The sequence below is a fragment of the Vipera ursinii genome (genome assembly GCF_947247035.1).
Source record: "Vipera ursinii genome assembly, chromosome: 5".
In the NCBI taxonomy this organism is placed as follows: domain Eukaryota; kingdom Metazoa; phylum Chordata; class Lepidosauria; order Squamata; family Viperidae; genus Vipera; species Vipera ursinii.
The window spans coordinates 80,043,037-80,064,564 of record NC_139518.1 but is presented as its reverse complement, the minus strand read 5'-3'; the positions used below and the strand labels follow the sequence as shown (position 1 = coordinate 80,064,564).

Genomic DNA, 21,528 nt, shown 5'->3' with positions numbered 1-21,528 from the left:
AATTTGATGCTTAACTTTGTATACTCTTGTCTCTCCACCTCCTTTTGAAATGCCAGTGTAGATTTTTTTTCCCCCCATTTGGCTGCTTCCATAATGGTCTGAATTGCAAAGGAAGAACAAACTAAAGGCTATCAACTCCATGGTGCACTATCAGAATCTTATTTAATCTCTCTCTCTCTTCTCTCTCCCTTTCTTCTCTCTCCTCTCTCTGTCTCTTTCACATACATACATATACACAAACATTTTTAAGAAAATTCTTTTTGTCACAAGTTGTGGTGACATGAATGCAAAAGAGCAGCAAATGAATGCAAAAGAGCAGCAATCTCATCTCATTTATTTGCATCACTGAAGATCAGTATGCGATGAATCGAATGCTGCTAGATTCAATCTACAAAATTATGATGAACTCATTATTCTACTGATAAGACTGGGATCCTCAGAGTTAACTGCAGCCAATTTCTTGGTTTTGGTTTGGTTTTGGGGGGTTTTTTTGAGCAGAAGAAAGACATGACAATGGTTTCCTTCTCAAATGAAAAGAATGCTTCCAAAGATCAGATTTTTGAAAAGGATGTTAATTTGACTGAGATGACTACATTTTACCAGCCTGGATGGCAAATTGCACTTTGGGCCATTGCCTACTTATTGATAATCACAGCATCAATTGTGGGGAATACCATCGTCATTTGGATTATCCTGTCCCATCGACGAATGAGAACAGTCACCAACTATTTTATTGTGAACTTGGCTTTTTCCGATCTGCTTATGAGTGCTCTAAACACAGTTTTTAATTTTATTTATGCCTGCCATAATATCTGGTATTTCGGCGAGGGATTCTGCCGCTTTCATAATTTTGTTCCCATTACTGCAATATTTGTCAGCATTTATTCTATGACTGCTGTCTCTGCGGAGAGGTAAGAAAAGCAATGGTGAAAAGTTTACCATTGGAATTGAAAAAATACTGTAAATTTGCTGGTGGATGTTCAGTTGTAATAAAGCTATGTTCGATATGTAACTGTAGAAAATATGAATAACTTAAATATGAATAACTACATGAATATGGAAGAATATGAAAACTAATGAGCTTGTAAAGCATGCATATTCAGACATTTTGCATGTGGTTAGTGTAGTAAAGAGTTAATATTGGTATTTATTCTAGAAGAACGTTTGGAGATGATTCCTAAACTATTGGGAAAGATAGAACAATACAGAGAAAAAAACCAAAGTAATAGTTAAAAACCTTAGAGATAAGCAAAAAAAAATGTCGTAAAAACAGAATTGCAAATAATTAAAAAGGTCAAATATCTGGGAATATATTTAACAGCAACATGTTCAATGATAAAAAAAAGATAATTATACGAAACTATTGAATCAAATAAGACTGGATTTGGAAAAATGGAAAAACTTGCAATTGTCAATATTAGGAAGAATTGCTACAGTGAAAAGGAACATACTACTGAAAATCTTATTCTTATTTCAAAGAATACCTATAAAACTTGAGAAAAAATTCTTTGAAGACTTAAATTTATTAATCTTGAAATTTATTTGGCAAAGGAAGAAAGCTAGAATTATGTTGAAAATGTTACAAGATGCCAGGAAAAATGGAGGTCTTGGTTTACCAGAGTGGGTTTTATATTATCAAGCATCTGCATTAACATGGGTAAAAGAATGGATAACTCTTAGAAATAAAAAGGCTGTTATACCTGGAGGGGCATGATTTACAACTGGGGTGGCACACTTTTTTATGGTACGGGAAAAATAAAGTTCATAAATATTTCCAAAATCGCTATATACCAAGAGCCTTGGTGGAGCAGTGGGCTAATGCCTCCTTAAGTAACACCAGCTGCCTGCAATTAGTGCAGGTTCGCATCCCACCAGGCTCAAGGTTGACTCAGCCTTCCATCCTTCTGAGGTAGGTAAAATGAGGACCCAGATTGTTGGGGGCAATTAAGCTGACTTTGTAATAATGCCGCTTGGGGTGTGTGTGAAAGCCCTAATAAGCAGGCATATACATAGAATGAAGGCTACTGCTAAGCTTGTAAGCCGCCCTGAGTCTTCGGAGAAGGGTGGGATATAAATGGAATTAAAATAAAATAAAAAATATAAGAAATGCATTATTAACAACATGGGGAAAAATAAAATGTAAAATATATTTGAAAATGAACCTTTATTGTCAAAGTACAACTATGTGTACATTGAGATTAGCTGAGCCTCCCCCCGTGCTCTCTCCCCCCAACACACAGTGACAACAAACCCTCCATCCCACCACACTATGTGAATCAACTACACCACACACCGGCCTCCCAAGTCAATTCTGCATAAGATTATGTCCCATTTAAAAGCCTAACAGCCCACGGATAAAAGCTATTTTTCAGCCTGTTGGTACGGCTGGCTATATTCCTATATCTCCTACCTGATGGTAGGAGAGTAAAGAGATACCGTCCAGGGTGTGAGTCATCCCTGAGAATTTTCCTCACTCTTCCAAGGCAACGAGCCCTGGCGAGGTCATCCAGTGGTGTCAGGGGACAGCCCACAATGTCTTGTGCTGTACTCGCCACCCTCTGTAATACTTTCCTATCTGTGGCTGTCAGACCAGCATACCAAACCACAATACCATACGAGAGGACGCTCTAGTAGACCGGTAAAAGAGGGTCATTAGCCGTTGTTCTACCCTGTTCTTCCGCAAGACCCTGAGAAAGTGAAGCCTCTGTTGGGCCTTTCTGGCCACCTGGGTTGTATTAAATTTTCCAGGTCAGATCTTCACAGAGGTAGACTCCCAGAAATTTAAAGGAGGAAACAGGGTGGTTGTCAACAAACCAAATTTAGTGAACTTTGAAAAAATCTGGACATACAGACATATTCTAAGTTCTGAAGAGAATTTAAAATCTAAACAAGAAATGGAAAATCAGGGTCAATTTATCATTTATCATTGTGGGCACATTTACAAATGCAAGCTAGATAGGATAAAGATATTAAACTGGATTTTATAAGGAACAAAGTGTGTTTGATAAAACATTGTTAACTTCTGATGAGAAGCTAATTAAGAAAAGGTATAATTTTCTATTAACTTTGAAAATGGAAAGTGATCAAGTTAAAGAAGCAATGATGGGCGAAAAATTTTGGATACAACATAGAATTAGAAAAATGGCAAAATTTATGGGAAAGAAATTATGAACTGACAATGTCAACTTCCTACAAAGAAAATTTATATAAAATGTTTTATAGATGGCACTTGTCACCAGCAAGACTAGCAAAAATGTTGAAAAATAAGAGTTAATATTATAGTTCTAGATTATTGTGCACATTTTCCTGGTCGTAAATCCCACTGAACTGAAAAATATTTACTTCTTGTAGACATGCATAAAACTAATCCTAAATTGTAAGTAGACATTCCTTATCTACTGCTATGTATATTTTGTGCTATTTTGTTTTATAAGATTTTTCTGTGGCCATTTGATAAAAACGTGCTTGCCAGTTTTACATAATTTGTTCAGATTTTGCTGGTTAGGACATCAAGCTAATTATGACCTACTTCACTACTGCTGGTGGTAGCCATACACTCCTTTCTAGTATTCCACCAAACATTACTCAAATGTTGTTTCACGCTTCCAGAGGCATATCTTTATTAGCCTTTTGCAAAAGGTTTATTAGTCTTTGTTAGTACTCTACGAACTTTAAGTACTTTGTACTTCAAGACACTGTAAGACTCTTGGTGTTTCTCCAGCTCTGTCCTTGGCTAGAATCTCGTTTTTATAAAGAGAGACTACTAACATTTCCCAGGTATCAATATTCTGACCAAAACAAGCAATATGCTTATGCGCAGGGGTGTCCACAGGGAGTGGGGAAGTCAAGAAATCAAAATGGCAGCCAAGACTATGAGATTAAAGCCCTGCTCCTTTTTTGTATGCCTTGCATGGGCATTACAACCATAAAAAGGGTTGAGGAGTTGGAAGCCACCATTCTGATTTTTTTTATCCTCCCAAAGATGCTCCTGCTTGTGTGGAAAACAAAACACACATCAAAACTCTGTCTTAATGAGTCAGCAGAAGGAAATTAGTGGATTACGCCAGGTCTCTGGAAGAAACTGAGATATCTTCCTCACAGTTTTTTTAATGTCCTTAAGTTGACAGAAAATCATGTAGGCTTAAATTGCAACTGCCCCCAAGGGTTAAATTGTATTCCACCTCAGTAGTGATGAGGCTGGACTACCTGTAAGCCACTCCAAGTTTCTTATACAAGGAGATGGGCAGCATATAAATTTGATTAATAAATAAATCCTTAACGTTTCAATGCTGAACAAAGGTAGTGCCTCACGTTTATGGAAAATGTTCCCACCAGCTGTGGTGGGGCTGGGTAGACAGGAACTGCTGGGCAAGGAAGGGAAAGGAAGCTGTGAGTAAAAGAACACCTTCCTGCAAAAAAAACAACAACACAGCACTATTCAGCTCTGTCTGTTATAGATCAAAAAGACAAAAGCTTTGGGCATAATCTCTCTGCCCCATTATTACCATCCTGGACAGTGTCTTGCTTTGTTTTAATCAGTGGGAAGATGAAAACCAACTTAAATTTTGGTTGGTTCAAAACCCACCAATCAACTTCTTGCCTTTGACAGGTATTTTCCTCTGCTACTTTGCTGAGCTGCAAATGGGTTCCTGCATAGGCGGCTTGATGCTTGCAAAGAAAGTTCACAAAATAGAAGTAAATGCTAGCGATTTACAACCTCTCTCCCCAAACATCTCTTCCCAATGATTTGCCCGCTGTAATGACATTTATAATCAGAGCAAACTAATGGGAAGAGAAAGGTGTGTAGTCTTCAATTAATCTTCAACAAGGAGAGGGAAGTAAGTGTATCCTTCTTGAAGATGGAATAATATTTTGTTTCCCAGTTCATTGAATTAACTCTCTAGAGATGCTAAAAGCTATAAAGCTGTGGAAAACCTGAGAGCCAAAGAAATTGGACTTCTAATAGACCACTCTCCACTTCTTCAAGTTAGAAGCATGCAGAAATATCTGAATTTGGGAAGGATCTTGCCAATATTTGCAAATGGGGTGGTGGTGAACCCAAGGCCCCTTCTTTGTGGGATGTCTCGGGACTTTTTTGCCTTGATATTGAATCCTTTCCTGGTTGCATGCTTGCATTGACCCAGAGGCCCTTCAGACAGTCATTCATGCACCGCTCCCTTCATAGTTCAACTATACAGCACATTCAACATTGAATAAACCTTGAAGATCCCTAAGAAGCTTCAACGGGTCTATAATGCATTAGTGCAAGCAATTATAGCTATGCTCCAGTATGCTCATTTGACTCCCCTATTCTATGAGCTGCGCTGGTTGCCGGTTTGTTTCTGAGTGGTGTTCAAGATGTTGGTTATCACCGATAAAGCTCTACATGACATAAGGCCTAGCTATTTTGGGGATTCATTGTCTCTCATCATATCTACCTGGCTAATGCGGGCTTATAGGGTGGTGCATTCCAGTCTCCTTTGATTAAACACTGTCATCTCTCAGGAGCCAGGAAGCATGCCTTCTCCGTTGCAGCATGAGCTTTCTGGAATGAGATTCCCCCTGAGACCTGGATAGCTCCCACACTGATGCCTCTCTAGAAGGCCACGAAGACCTGACTATCTTCCCAGGCCTTCTGCTAGTGTGGTTGGTGTCCTCTATGCTAGATGTTAGCCATCTGTTACAAAAAAAAGCACTGATCTTAAGACATATCATTCTGTTTCCTTATTTGCTTTCATTTCTGGCAAGTCTTAATAATACGTTTGATCTTTCTTGTTATTTTAACTTTGTGTTACATCAGTGGTCAAGCTCAGCTACCGGTATATTAGATCAGCGTTTCCCAACCTTAGGAACTTGAAGTCCACGCATCTTCAAGTTCCTAAGGTTGGGAAACGCGGTATTAGATGCATGTCCCTATACGAATACAGTTGTAGTTGCTTTCTCTTACTAGTTTTGTTTTAACCTTATTAGCTACCCAGAATCACTGAACTTGCAAATTGGACAGCCATATTCATATAACTATATACCATGAGACCTCATTTTAATGGTTGAAGTGTCAATTAAGGAAAGTCAGAAAGTGAATCAGAAATTAGGACATCATATGATTTTATATCATTTATGTGAAATGATACAAATTATATCATGTACATTAGTGTATGTAATTAGTGATGCTATAATGCAAATTATATAAATTGCAGGAGAAATTTGGCTCGCTTCCTGAAAAATCTATTGAACCCAAGTTCAGTAAAAGGTTTCATTATATGAACTATTCTAAACAGGCAAAAGGTAGAAGTTAGATTTTTTTTTTCCTTTCTTGGAAAAAAAACCCCAATACATCAAAGACGTTTGTTCAACATGTTCAGAAAATTATTTTACTAAGGTGTATCCTGTCAATCACAAAGAAACCAAATGTAACAAACTTAAACTCTCCTGAAAAATTTCTCCTGAGTTTCTAACAAGGAGATGCTTTATCATAGTACAATTTGATATCAGACAACAAACAAAAAGACCTAAAAACAAGACAAGATTGCAATAGCACTTGTGACACAGTGCAAAGCCTCAGGGGGTGGGGTGGGAGGAAGAGGAGGTACAGAGGCAAGCATGTGGTTGTAATTGCACCCAAACCTGAATTTGAGTTTGAACATGACTGCAGGGGCATGCAAAAGTCATACGTTTGTGGACTGGTCTTATGTCCATTTTTTCAGCACTGTTATAACTTTGAACGGTTGCTAAATGAATGGACGTTAAACAAGGACTTCCTGTATACCAATAAGTGCCCTCTGCTTCGCCACACTTCCAATATTTTTATGGGCCTTTCCCAATAATTTTGGTTACTTGTATAGGAATATAAGGGACGCGGTGGCTCAGTGGGTTAGGACGCTGAGCTTGTCAATCAGAAGGTCGGCAGTTTGGCGGGTCGAATCCCGAGTGCCGCATAACAGAGTGAGCGCCTGTTACTCGTCCCAGCTTCTGCCAACCTAGCAGTTCGAAAGCACGTAAAAATGCAAGTAGAAAAATAGGGACCACTACGGTGGGAAGGTAACAGCGCTCCGTGTGCCTTTGGCATCTAGTCATGCCGGCCACATGACCACGGAGACGTCCTTGGACAAGCGCTGGCTCTTCGGCTTTGAAACGGAGATGAGCACCGGCCCCTAGAGTCGGAAACGACTAGCATGCATGTGCGGGGGAACCTTTACCTTTACCTTTATAGGAATATAGTGCTATCTATGAATCACCTTTAAGTAATTTTCACTGGTCTTTGCTGATATGGATCACTTTACCTTGACACACACCCACACACAGGCTGCTGGTGTGTGTAGAAAGGGCTCCAAGTATGTCAGAGAGGAATCAGCAATTAAGAAATTCCAAAGAACCTCTTTTCATTGGAGGAGATTAAGGGGGAAATTTTGAAGGTCAGAGAAGCTACCCCTGTGGAACTTTTTGCTTTTCAAACAGCTATTGCAACCTTTCTTTAGAAAAAGAGGTAAGCTAAATTAATCCTCCTTGTATACATTTACAAACATGAGTCAGATTTCATTACAATTAAGTGTAGCCATTTTGTTTTCTGCATATGGCAAGCAGACACAGGTGGTATCTACTTCAGCCCAAAATTTGTGTTTCTAAATGAGACATTTGTTAAGTGAATTCTGCTCCTTTTTACAACCTTTCATGCCACAGCTGTTAAGTGAATCATGCATTTAAGCTAGTAACACAGTTGTGAAGTGAATTTGGATTCCCTATTGACCTTGCTTGTCAGAAGATTGTAAAAGATGATCACATGACCCTGGGGACACTGCAGCTGGCATAAATATGAGTCAGTTGCCAAGCGTCTGAATTTTGACCATGTGACTATGGGGAATGACGTAGTGGTCATAAGCATGAAAAATGGTCATAAGCAGTGGTGGGATTCAAATATGTGAACAACCAGTTCTCTGTGTGGATGCCACTTCCAGAAGTCCATTCTGGGCCTGGGCAACAAAAAATTAGCTACCGGTTCTGCCAAAGTGGTACGAACCGGCTGAATCCCATCACTGGTCGTAAGTTATTTTTTCTCCGTGCCATTGTAACTTCAAATGGTCAGTAAATGAACTGGTGTAAGTCGAGGACTACCTGTAATAAGATCAGGGCCAACTTCAACTATTACATTTTTGCTTTTTGTGTATTTTTTTCTGGCTGAAAAATATTGCCAAGAAACATACTTGTCACCCCTAAATATTCTTTTATGGTCTACTGTATGAAACCTAGAGATCTTTTCACAAAAATAATAAAATGATAAGAAATGGAATGGAATGAAGAGGGGAGGGGAGGAGAGGAGAGGAGGAAAAAACACTAACTAGGAGCATATAATTTATATAATATTTGATTTGGCTAAATGAAAGTGTAAAAAGTGTTTAAAATTTGTCAAAAAATACAAGTCAGTATATTTTTCAGATATTCTCTATGTACATGAATTGCCCAAGGCAGATAAACAACCTGAATTTTATTTCTCAAGGGGTTCTAGATTAGCTATACAGATGTAGAAAAATGAATTGGGAAGGCCAAGTGTTGCCAAAAATTAAATGTTCTGAAGGCTGCACTATGGCTGCGGCTGCATTGGCTCTTGAAGGCGAATAGTTTTGGGAGGGATAGTAAGGGCTATAGGCCACATGATCAGGAAGATTTTAATGTGTTTGAGCAACATGGTGGAACTAAGGTAACATACGACATACGACCGACAATCTTTGCTGGCATGGCGAGTTTCTAGCTGTTTCGGAACTGTTGGTGAGACTGTTAAAAGTCGTTGGCGCTGTTTGAATTTGTTCCACCAGCAGTAAGATCTGACTGCTGGCCCAGTGATGGATTCTATTTCAAATCAGGGCTGTTTCCAAAGGAGGCAGAGGAGGAGACATCCCGGGGCTTATGGAGCGAAGGAACTGGATGAGGCTGTCGGCAGGCCCAGAGGAAGAGAGAGAGGCTTTTGGAGGAGTTGGTGGCAGCGGCAGCAGCAGCAGCAGCGTGCTCCAGGGGCGAAAAGAAGCAAGGCCTCTTTAAGGAAAGGGTGGAAGAGTCAGGATCAGAAAAAGGAAAGAAGGCGAGGTTGTCAGAATACAAGCGAATTTGAGGGCTAATCCACATGGAGCCCCATTTCCATCTGTCCTGTTTGCCATCACTCACTCCCTAGAGACTAAAATGGACAACGTGAAATTTGAGCGGGCCCCAAACAAGGAGTATATATCGGAGGTGGTGACCCTTTGAGAGCTGTATGCAACGAAATTTCATTTTGATGTATGCCGATTGGTGTACATTCAAAGTGACAATAAAGTTATCATCATCATCAAAATCATAACATTGATATACATAACAGTTCATTGCTCTCCAAGCAAAGTATAAATTAGCCGTCTGACATGACAGTTAAAAACAGGAGTAAGGTAGAAAGCTTTTAACATGCAGCTTTCAGCTGCAAGGGATAAGATTGGACGGTCCTTACGGGAAAAAGAAAAGTGACTCACAATATTTACAGAACTACATATACAAATCAGAGTCAAACTATGATATCATTGCCTATTTCTGTTAGAAAAATGGAAGGGAAAGTGATCCTGTAAAAATTGCCCTTTAATTTTTCTCTTTGTCTCACAGAGATTAGAATTTGAATGAAGTAATGTGCCATTTCAAAGAACAGGGTGGCGAACAATTACAGAGGACCTTGCAATGGGATTTATTTGTATTTAAACAATCCAAGAGTGTTGGTAACAATACGCCATGACAGTGTTTCTGAACCTTGGTGACTTTAAGATCTGTAGACTTCAGCTCCCAGAATTCCCCAGCCAGATGGCTGGGGAATTCTGGGAGCTGAAGTCTACCAAGGTTCAGAAACACTGAGCTAGAGAGAAGGGCAGGAGAGATAATAATAGTAATAATAATAACAATAATAACAATAATAACAATAATAACAATAATAACAATTATTATTATTATTATTATTATTATTATTATTATTATTATTATTATTATTATTATTTAATTTCTATACCACCCTTCTCCCGAAGGACACAGGGCAGTGTACAGGGCAATAAATACAATAAAAATACAATGTACAAAAGTTAAAAAAGAATTAAATATTGTAGCCCAAATTACAGTAAAGATTAATAAAATTAGTATTAAAATACCCCAAACCCATCAGACCAGGCCGGCTTGTTCAAATAAATAATTTTTTAGGTCTGTCTGATGGACTGTCCTGTCTTGTTTTACAAGTTGAGTTGAGATAATCAAGGAAACGTGTTGGCACAGAGGGCACTAAAGTGGGCATACATTATAGCCCTTAGTACTTGAGGTGCAAAGTCATGGCTTTGCATCTAACAATATTTTTATTTCATTTCATTTTTTACATTTTTAAAAATGTTTATGTGTTCCTGGATATATTTTTGAAATAGTTGTGGGGCTTAATTGTCTGCCCTAAAAGCCCCTTTCAATTTTTTTTGGACCAAAGGAATGACAATCTTTTCATTTTAAGGAAGCTCACAATGAGCATGGTTGAACCAGCAGCTGGTTGGACAGGTGACTTCCCATTCTTTCTCAAGTCATCTTCATTCTTCCTTCTTTTCTTTTCTTCTTTCACTTTTGAAAACCCTTTGTTACCTAGCAGAGGTGTCAGGGAATGCCCATATTGCTCTTACGATAAGTCAGAACAGATTAACTGTAGAAAACCTGTCCAATCTTCATGACATTAGGTTGACACTTTCTACAAATTAATGTAGAAAAAAATGACTTTGTCTCAACTGTAACCTAAGGGTTTGCTAGGATAGTTGTTCAATGGAAAAATCCATTCCTTCTGATTCTTCCCTGTTTCTTTCAGGTATATGGCAATCGTTTACCCTTTCAAGCAAAAACTTTCTTCAGCAAACACAAAAGGGATCATCGGAATAATCTGGCTGGTGGCTTGTGCACTAGCTTTTCCACAGTTTTTTTATGCAAAACTCATCACGGATCATGGACTAACCAAATGTGCTGTGAGCTGGCCACACAATCACAGCCAAAGACAACAGTTCACGTAAGTCCCCCACGTAGACTGAAATAAGAAATGTTCAGTATTTTGACAAATCTAATCTAAGCAAAGAGGAGGAACGAGAATGCCAAGTGATTGATAGGTCTGTTTTCAGAACGGTCAGGTAAAAGGTCCATCCCGTTTTTAAAGGTCTACTGTGTCATGTTTGTACTTACAGAGAAGGATGATAGATCATGAGTGGAAAAAAAATACTGCAGATATTTTCCTTAGAGACAAAAAATTGTTTTTATCTTCATTGGATTGTGACTTTCCAGGATCAAGAATCTCCCCCACCCCCCCACTCCAAAAGTGAAGCACTTGGAATTTAGTCAAAGCCTCAAATTTTATCTATTTATTTTTTATTTATTTATTTATTAATGGGACTTATATCCCACCCTATCTCCTGAAGGACTCAGGGCGGCTAACAACAATAACATATAACAGAAAATAAGATAAAATTTAAAAAAAAATTTAGGACCTGGACCTGTCAGTCCAGGTCAGCCAGGTGGAAAAGGAGTGTTTTGAGGCCGCGGCGAAAGGACCGGAGATCTTGGGTCATCCGGAGCTCAGGGGGGAGCTGATTCCATAGGACTGGCGCTCCCACAGAGAAGGCCCTTCCCCTGGCGTTCGCCAGCCGACATTGTCTAGCCGACGGTACCTTGAGGAGGCCTTCTCTGTGTGAGCGTACTGGGCGATGGGAATTCGTTCCCAGTAGCAGATGGTCCTGCAAGTCTCCCGGGCCTAAGCCATGTAGGGTTTTAAAGGTAAGTACCAGCACCTTAAATCTCACCCAGAGGGCAACTGGTAACCAATGCAGCTCATGGAGCAGAGGTGTTATATGGGAGTATCGGGGAGCTCCCATCACTACCCGTGCAGCTGCATTCTGCACCAGCTGAAGCCTCTGGGTGGTTTTCAAGGGCAGCCCCATGTAGAGAGCATTGCAGTAGTCTATACGGGAGGTAACGAGTGCGTGGGTGACTGTACATAGGGCATCTCGGTCCAGAAAGGGGCGCAATTGGTATATTAGGCAAATCTGGGCAAATGCCCCCCTAGCTACGACTCCAATATGATCTTCAAAACTGAGTCGTGAATCTAGGAGGACGCCCAGATTGCGTGCTCTATCAACGGGAGGTAACATCTCTCCTCCTATAATCAAAGATGGAACCTCTTGGACTAAACGAGATGACGGTATGTAAAGCCACTCAGTCTTGGCCGGGTTGAGCCGAAGCCTGTTCTTTCCCATCCAAATCTGTACCGCTTCCAGGCAACGGGACATCACATCGAGGGCATCACTGGGTTGGTTCGGGGTGGAGATGAAAAGCTGGGTATCATCAGCATATTGATGATACTTCACCCCTATACTTTAGAACAGCGGTGTCCAACATTGTCAACTTTTAAGATTTTGTGGATTTCAATTCCCTGGCTGGGGAATTCTGGGAGTTGAAGTCCACAGATATTAAAGTTGCCAAGGTTGGTGACTCTGGAGCAAAGAGAGAAAAACTAAGGCAGATTACAGGAAGAGATAAGAATGCATGGGGGAAAAAACAAAACAGGAGACTGAAAGTGCTTCCCGTTGCTACAAAAAACAAAAGCTCTTTACTATCCAGTCTTAAATATTTTCCATTCCCTCTCCTTTCGGAAGGAAGAAAAACATTACTACAACCAAGTCTTCTTCACGAGTTCTCATCACTTCCTTTGCTCTTCGTTCCCTTATATCCCACATGGTGCCTTCCTAATTTCAGGCAGTTTTTCATTGCCGTTAATGAGCTATTCCAATTCCCTAAAGAAAGGCGATCATGCATTCTCTGATGTTGTGATGAGAGCATATACTTTCAGTGCCAGATCTTGCTCTGAGTTTCTCACATAAGGAAGGATGAAGATAGGGTCCAAAGGCCATTTTCACTTGCTTTCTTTTCTAAAGAGCTCTTGACTGAAAATTGTTCCATATGTAATGTAGTGGGTCCGACGGAAGGAAGAGACGCCAGCCGGAGTACGTGTTCAGCTCTTTATTGGGGGGGGGGTGTAGTGTACTGAGGAACAAGGGTTACCTGGCCTCCTTAAATACCCAGCCAGGTAGGCGATCAGCCAATGGGGTTGGCCCTAGGTTTCCCGCCGAAACTGAGGTTCCCGCCAAAACCGTCCAGGCCAACACCCCCTAGTGGCTGTTGCCATGCAATTGCCTGCTCTGGATACATAACACATATATTATTGATAGGAAAGCTTGATTAGTTTCCCTTTGGAACAGGGGCATCCACAGGGACGGTTAAAAAAGAAGTCACAATAATAACTCTTATGCCTAATTTAAAGCTCTACCCTTTTTCAATGCTTATCATTATGCGATGCAGGTTAAAAAGGGGGTGGTTCCCATACTTAATGGACATTTAAATGGACACATTTTAATGGACACACGTAAAAGCCAGGTGGAACTTTGATTGCACCATCATGTTGTTGTTGTTAGTTGCGAAGTCGTGTCCGACCCATCGCGACCCCATGGACAACATTCCTCCAGGCCTTCCTGACCTCTACCATCTTCTGGAGTCTATTTAGGCTCACGCCTACTGCTTCAGTGGCTCCATCCAGCCACCTCATTCTCTGTCGTCCCCTTCTTCTATTGCCCTCAACCTTTCCCAACATTAGGCTCTTCTCCAGTGAGTCCTTCCTTCTCATTAGGTGGTCAAAGTATTTGAGTTTCAACTTCTGGATCTGGCCTTCTAAAGAGCAGTCTGGGTTGATCTTCTGTAGGACTGACCAGTTTGATTGCCTTGCAGTCCAAGGGACTCGCAAGAGTCTTCTCCAGCACCATAGTTCAAAGGCCTCAATTCTTTGGCACTCAGCCTTTCTTATGGTCCAACTGTCACAGCCATACATTGCAACTGGGAAGACCATAGCCTTGACTATACGCACTTTTGTTGACAGGGTGATGTCTCTGCTTTTTAGTGTGCTGTCTAGATTTGCTTTTTAGTGTGCTGTCTAGATTTGCCATGGCTTTCCTCCCCAGGAGCAAGCATCTTTTAATTTCTTGGCTGCAGTCCCCGTCTGCGGTGATCTTGGAGCCCAGGAAAATAAAATCTGTCACTACCTCCATTTCTTCCCCATCTATTTGCCAGGAATTGAGAGGGCCGGATGCCATGATCTTGGTTTTCTTAATGTTTAGTTTCAACTCAACTTTTGCACTCTCCTTCTTCACTCGCAACAAGAGGCTCTTTAGTTCCTCTTTACTTTCTGCCATCTAATGGCAGAAAGTGCACCATCATAGCTTCCAATATGTAGATGTAGACTGCCCTCAGTATCAAAGAGAATTTTCTTACTGAAGGAAGAGAATTATTTGTCCCTGATCATTCACACTCAGCCTTTCTCCTTTTCCTTCTTCCTTTTTCTTGTTTAGGTATCACATAGCAGTCATTCTCCTGGCTTATGTGCTGCCTCTCACTGTGATGTTTGTCACATACAGTGCAATAGGAATAACTCTGTGGCATAATGATGTTCCTGGAGATCATACTAACATGGTGTACTATCAACATAAGATCGTGGCCAAGAAAAAGGTTAGTAATTTGTTCACCAAAAAAAAAAAATACCCTCAAGTGGAATTGTAATATAAATCCATTGCAAGTCTTGTACCACTGTACAATTGCGCATCTATTCCCAGGAGATTATAAATCAATTATGTCTTTAAGTAATAATCTTTGTAAAGCAACTCTGTAAAGTTCACATTAAGAATTTGTGGGTGTCACCTCTTGTCAGCTTGACAATCCCAGTCTTGCACCTTGAGCCCTTAAAAAGAAAACAAATGAATCCTGCGTAGCTAACATGCCACAGTATGAATTATTAGGAGAATTTTTCATTAGCAATATCTTACAGGACTAAAGTAAGCGCAACTTCAGTGTTTTTATAAACAGCTTATAGTTGCATTATCAAGTAATATTAATTCTGGTATTCGTGGCATCAAGACCCATAGACAAAATGCCGAGATCTCATATAAAATATAACAGTTGCAGTAACTCCCATCATTTGGGCAGCATGTAGTAGCTTGATAAACTGCTCCAAGAACTAAGATCTCTGGGAGACAATTTCTTATTATAAGGGACCAGCCAATCAGTGTTGTGCTTGTTATCTTGAACTTCAGACAGGAAGAACCAGCTTTGCCTGGAGCTCAGTCTGTGCGAAAAGGTTATACAGCAAAGCCAGGCACAGTGAGTAACCTTTCACAAAAGGCTCCCTGCTTTTATGTGCCTACAGTACACAATCTGGAACTTAACTGAGGCACAGGCCGGGGATCGAAAGAGTGTCAGCACGTTTATTTCAGACCAGAGAATCCAACTGTTGTTTTGGGTCCTCTCTTACAATCCTACGGATCTGGTAACTCCAAGGCAACAATAATCAGCATGAACTTCACGATTTTGAAGGCCCTCAAGCATGACATTCTGAATGGGCCCCTCTTGCCTAACAAAGATGAGACCTTCTAAGTAAACTCTGACACATAATAAGCACCAGTCTGGTCAAAGCAGCTGTAAAATAATATGTTTTCTTGAATGTGCCATGCCTCTTAGCTTAAGATTGGCCTCATTGTGTTTACTCTTACCATTCTCTTCTCTCCTTCCTTCCAGTTGGGAAGGGGTAAAGAAAGAAAAGGCAGACCTTGGCATTACATGGAATGTTAAAATGTTGACAGCCTTTAAAGGTGACTGCCAAAACTCTTAACTTATTGCTGCATCAATTATTCTGGAGATTTGCCAGCCAGATTGAAGGTTTGACTTGGAGATCAAGAAGCTTTTTTTAAAAAATCCTATTTATATCCCGCCCTTCTCCGAAGACTCAGGGCGGCTTACAATTCTAAGGCACAAATCAATGTGCTTAGCAATAGCCTTCATTCTATGTATATGCCTGCTTATTAGGGCTTTCACACACACCCCCAAGCGGCATTATTACAAAGTCAGCTTAATTGCCCCCAACAATCTGGGTCCTCATTTTACCTACCTCGGAAGGATGGAAGGCTGAGTCAACCTTGAGCCTGGTGGGATGCGAACCTGCACTAATTGCAGGCAGCTGGTGTTACTTAAGGAGACATTAGCCCACTGCTCCACCAGACTAACAATTTGAGATACACGGACAAAACTATTTTGCTTAGCTAAACATAAAAAAGATTTAGAAAAGCCTTCCCAGAAATTAAAATTAAATATTCAGGTTAATGTTAATGTTAAGATAAAAAGAACATCAATCCATCATGCTTAATGAACTTCCAAGGTGAAAAAAAATTACATAAGTTTGTTTTTTGGAAGTGATGAATTGACCACTTGGCCTCTGATGTCTAGGCCGCAAACATCTGACAGTCTAGCATGACTACTAGACTACTAGGCAAGAAAGAAAAACACTTGTTTGGGGGCGAGGGCAGGGGTAGGGGTGTGGGTCTGCCCCACGTGCCCCGCACCCACTCTCCTTGCTGGCCCATTTCTTCTGCGGCGTCCTCTGCAGCCAGGCCTGCATTTCTTCGTCACAGGCTTTCCGGAAGGCCTTTGCAGCCGAGAACTGAGCTTGGTTCCGCAAGACCTCTGCAGCCGAGGGCCAAGCTATGGATTGAATCCATAGCTCAGTACTCGGCTGCATAGCCCTTCCGGAAAGGCCTGACTACAAAATACAGGCCGTAATACAACTGCAGGACGAAGCTGCTCCTTCGGCCCCAGAAGAAGTGGACCTGCTGGGCAGGACTGTCGGTGCCGGAGATAAAACAAACCCTGAAAATAAGACCTGGTGCCTCTTTTGGAGGCAAAACAAAAAACATACCCTGTCTTATTTTTGGGGAAACACGGTAGTAGTTCCTCTTTTTCAGTCATACAGTCATGACCTGGATTTCTGTACCCTCGATTTTGAAATTAATTTTATTTTGCCATTGTAAAGTAAATAATAAACAAACAAGCAATTTAAAAAAAATAGAAGAAAACAAGAAAAAGAGCAAATCACTCCCAACAACCACATTTTTTTTTATTAGTAAGAGCTTCACAGGAAGGTTGCAGCAATCATATCCTCATTGTAATCCTCTACCCATAATTTGTGTTTAAAAGCCCCTCATTCACAAATTGAAAATTTATTTATTTATTGCATTTATATACCGCCCTTTCCCTGAGGACTCAGGGCGGTTTACAGGGAGTTAAAATCAACCATACAAAAGTTAAAACCCAATTTAAAAAATATTAAATCAACCCTGTACTATTAAAAACCCCAATTAAAATGAATGTCTCCTCAGCCTGGGCCCGAGAGCTCAAAGAGCCAGGTCTTCAGGCCCCGGCGGAATGATCGGAGGTCGGGAGCAGTCCTCAGCTCCACCGGCAGCTGGTTCCAGAGGGCAGGCGCCCCCACTGAGAAGGCCCTCCCCCTGGGTGTCACCCGCTGGCAATCTCTTACCGGCGGGACCCTGAGCAGACCCTCCCTGTGGGAGCGCACTGGGCGAAGGGCATTTGATGCCGGCAGCAGGTGTTCCCTCAAATACCCCGGACCCAGGCCATGTAGGGCTTTATAGGTGATAACCAGCACCTTGAATTTCACCCGGAGGGCAACCGGAAGCCAATGCAGCTCGTGGAGTAGAGGTGTTACATGGGAGTATCGGGAGACCCCCATTACAACTCGCGCGGCCGCATTCTGCACCAGTTGAAGCCTCCGAGTGGTCTTCAAGGGCAGCCCCATGTAGAGAGCGTTACAGTAGTCCAAACGGGAGGTCACAAGCGCATGAGTAACTGTGCGTAGGGCGTCTCGGTCCAGATAGGGACGCAACTGGCGCACCAGGCGAACCTGTGCAAAAGCCCCCCCTGGTCACGGCTCCTATGTGATCTTCAAAATTGAGCCGTGAGTCCAGGAGGACGCCCAAGTTGCGAGCCCTATCAACGGGGGTAACACCTCACCCCCCATCGTTAGAGGTGGAATAACTTGGTTAACCCGAGATGTTAGGTTCAACTTCCTGAGGAACTGTGGCCATACATTTATCTTTCCATAGGTGAAGATCGACTATAATAGCCAATAAGAGCCACACAGAAAACCTTTTTTCTATTAACCAGCCATTGGTTTGTAGCAAAGGCATGCCAGGGTCAATAAACAATCATAAAAGCTGGTCAAAGGCTGACTATCAAATATGAATAGTTGCTTTGTTCTGAGATTGGAACGAAACACTTGAAATGTTTTGTTTGAAGGATTTGAGTCTCCAGGTGCATCTGCAGGCTGTTCGTCTCTCCATGAGAAGGTGAATTGTGTGCCCGCAGTGTTGCAACATCCATAGAAAAGAGCTGATGCTTGATCACAACACCACGATGCAGCTTGCAGCACGGTGAACCTTCCCACTTGTCTGCTTCCTGAGGGTGCAGCCAACAATATCTCACGAAAGTGTCAAGAATTCTTCATAGGAAAGAGTGGGTCTTTTTTCCCTCCAAAACTGATGGAAATCCACGTTAACTTCTATTTGCTACCCAAACTATAAAAATGCAGACAAAGAACGACTACTTTAAAAAAATAAATTCAAATACCCAGACAGACAGTAAAAACAGCAGTGAAGCATTTCTCTATCGCCTCTTCACTACCATGCTCTTTACTTTCCAATTTACAGCCCAGTGAACGTGGCAGGAATTCTTGCTGGAGTTTTTTTGGCAAATGCATTTTCCAAGTAGCCATGGTTTAGATGAAGGTTTTAAAAACAAGTCAACTGCAGGGTGTCCAAACACTTGAAAGGCTTTGAACAAAACACTCATTTTATCTCAACTTCAGGACGAAAGGCTGGAATGCCATGGCCACTGATCCAAGATCAGAAAATGTCTCATGCAGAATATTTTGTACCTTTCCTTGAGGTAGTTAGATTATACAGTGGGGAAAGAAAGAGTGAAACAATCATTAAACAACCCTTTTTTTTGGTCCTAGTTTGTCAGGGCAATGGTTGCAGTTGTGATAACATTTGCCATTTGCTGGTTCCCTTATCATTTCTACTTCATTCTGGGAAGCGTCTGGAAAGAAGTCAACAGGCAGAAGTACATCCAACAAGTTTATCTGGCTGTGTTCTTGCTTGCCATGAGTTCTGCAGTGTACAGTCCAATTATTTATTGCTGTCTTAATCATAGGTGAGTATTGTGTAGCTTAAGAGACTCCAGCTTCAGTGGGTAAAAAGATCTATCACCCAAGCACAGTACAGTATAATACGACATACAGATAAATCTTCACTGGGACTTAAGCCATCACTTACACCAAATAACTTTTTTCCTTAACATTATATTTTAATATAAAAACATCAGATTTACATTTTAGAAAGTGGCAAATGTTCAAGGGTAAGCTGATATACAGGTTAGCTCACACATACTAAGCCACTGTTTGATAAACAAAAGACGATGAGCTAATTCCTATATAAAAGTAAATCATGAATCCATGGTGTATAAGCCACAGTGACTGGATTCACAGGTTGCTAAGCCTGTTTTGTTTGGGTGTGTGTGTGTGTTATTGTTCGTCATAGGTGAACCCGAACACCATTGATATATCTGGATAATGAAGATAGTGTGAAAATGAAACATAATCTGAATAGGGGTGTGGCTGGAAGCTATGTCTAATTGGACATTTGCATTTTTTTAGTCTTTCTTTTGGGCATGTGGTTAAGATGGAACACTCAAAATCTTTCAAAGATAAAATTGCTCCTGGAACGCACGCCATATTTCATTAACACTCTGCATGGGAAATATTTCTATCTGTACCAGGAATATCCTGTAGTATTTCTGAATCCTTCCTGTTTGCTATGGAAATGTAGTATAGGTAGCGCTCATCTTAAAACCATTCATTTAGTGACTGTTCAAAGTTATAATGGCACTGAAAAAAGTGACTTATAGCCATTTTTATACTCAGCATCCCCCTGGGTCATGTTATCACCGACCTTCTGACAAGCAAAGTGAATGGGGAAGCCAGATTCACTTAGCAACCACATTACTAACAACTGCAACAATTCACTTAACAATTCTGGAAAGGAAAGTTGTAATATCAGCAAAACCCACTTAACGGTTGCTGTTGTAAGTCAAAGACTTTTTCTAGCAAGTTGTACATTTATTCCATTCTGAATTTTGAGAGATGTTTTAGTTTGGCAGGGAGGGAGGAATCAATTTCTTTGGAGGAAATGTATGTCTTTTGATTTTTGGCTTGAGAGGAAGCTTATGGCTTTATTCTACCCATTCTTTTTCTCCTGGGCTTTGTGGCCTGTAGTATGTACCAGTAGCACAGGTCACTGTGAGGCCAATGTGCTACATGATCTTTACAAAAAAAAAAAGATCACCCACCAGCCTTTGATCCATGATCTCAGCTTGACATCAAAAGTATTCAGCGGGCAATCAGTCTAACCTTGGCAACTTTAAGATCTGTGGACTTCAACTCCCAGAATTCCCCATCCAGCATGGAAGTTGAAGCCCACAGGTCTTACAGCTACCAAGATTGGACATCTGTGGTCTAGATCTCTCTCACACAGAGGGAGGATAGGAGTCAAAAAAGTCAAAATGGTGGCCCAAGCAAATGATCAATGGCCAACCCTTCTTTACGAACATACGGTAATACATCTTAAAAGGACATGGGACTTAATTGCCAGGCTGGCCATCTTGATTTTTCTGAGCCCATCTTTGTAGCAAACCCATTTGATTAGAGGTCAGGCTAGAGACAGACAGATGAGTCAGCAGAGAGGTAGTAAATCCTAAAACTGTGGTGGAAAATACACCTTAAAAATAGAAAGGTGTGGTAGAAATTGGGGGGGGGGGGGATTGATGGCTTCACCCTCTCATCTCTGGCTTAGATAACATGCATTTTATTCATATTTGTACCCCTGGCAGGTTCCGATCCGGATTCAGGATTGCTTTTCAATGGTGCCCCTGCATCAAAGCTACAGAAAGAGACCGGCTTAACCTTGGCTATCCTGACCCTTATGGAAAATCCAAAGAGAACAAGCACCCAACCTGTCTCCGAGTTTAGCTATGTACACAACTAATCGCTTTGTCAGTTGCTAATATGTATTGAGTAACAGCTTCCTTGTCCTGCTCTTTTGTTGTAGCATCAAAAATACTGCACTAGATCACGGCATGTTTGTACAGGTAATCCTCGATTTTACAGTCAATTGTTTAGTGACCATTCAAAGTTGCAGCAATATGGGAAAAAGTGACTTGTAATTGTTCTTCACACTGCTGCCCATTGCAGCCGCATCAGGGTCACGTGATTAAAATTCGGACACTTGGCAACTGGCATGTATATTTATGGTTGCAGGGTTGCTTAGCAATGGAAATTTGGGGCTCAAATGCAGCCATAAATTGAGGACTACCTGTAATTATTCTTCTATGGTGGCACTGCAGTTTGCCAGTCTGGTCCTTTTGAAATCCCTTTTTCCATAAAAGATATTGTTCTATTGCCCACAAAATAAAGAGGTCAATGCATTTTCCCCCAATGTGTCTTGATAATTTGCTTGACTAATTTCTTGCTATAATCCCATTAATAATTTCACTGATATTGATATCAGTACCTCA

At 41.0% G+C, this 21,528-nt stretch overlaps 1 protein-coding gene across 1 annotated transcript; it reads left to right on the top strand.

Annotated features, from left to right (window-relative positions):
* Positions 1–513: 513 nt before the first annotated feature.
* TACR2 (tachykinin receptor 2) lies at positions 514–21,144 on the top strand (the record flags this gene model as incomplete). Its single annotated transcript, XM_083364900.1, is given in 6 exon segments — positions 514–911; positions 10,832–11,026; positions 14,406–14,562; positions 18,914–19,110; positions 20,845–20,927; positions 20,930–21,144. Coding segments are annotated over 6 exon segments (1,119 nt in total). The 3' UTR covers positions 21,019–21,144.
* Positions 21,145–21,528: the final 384 nt, after the last annotated feature.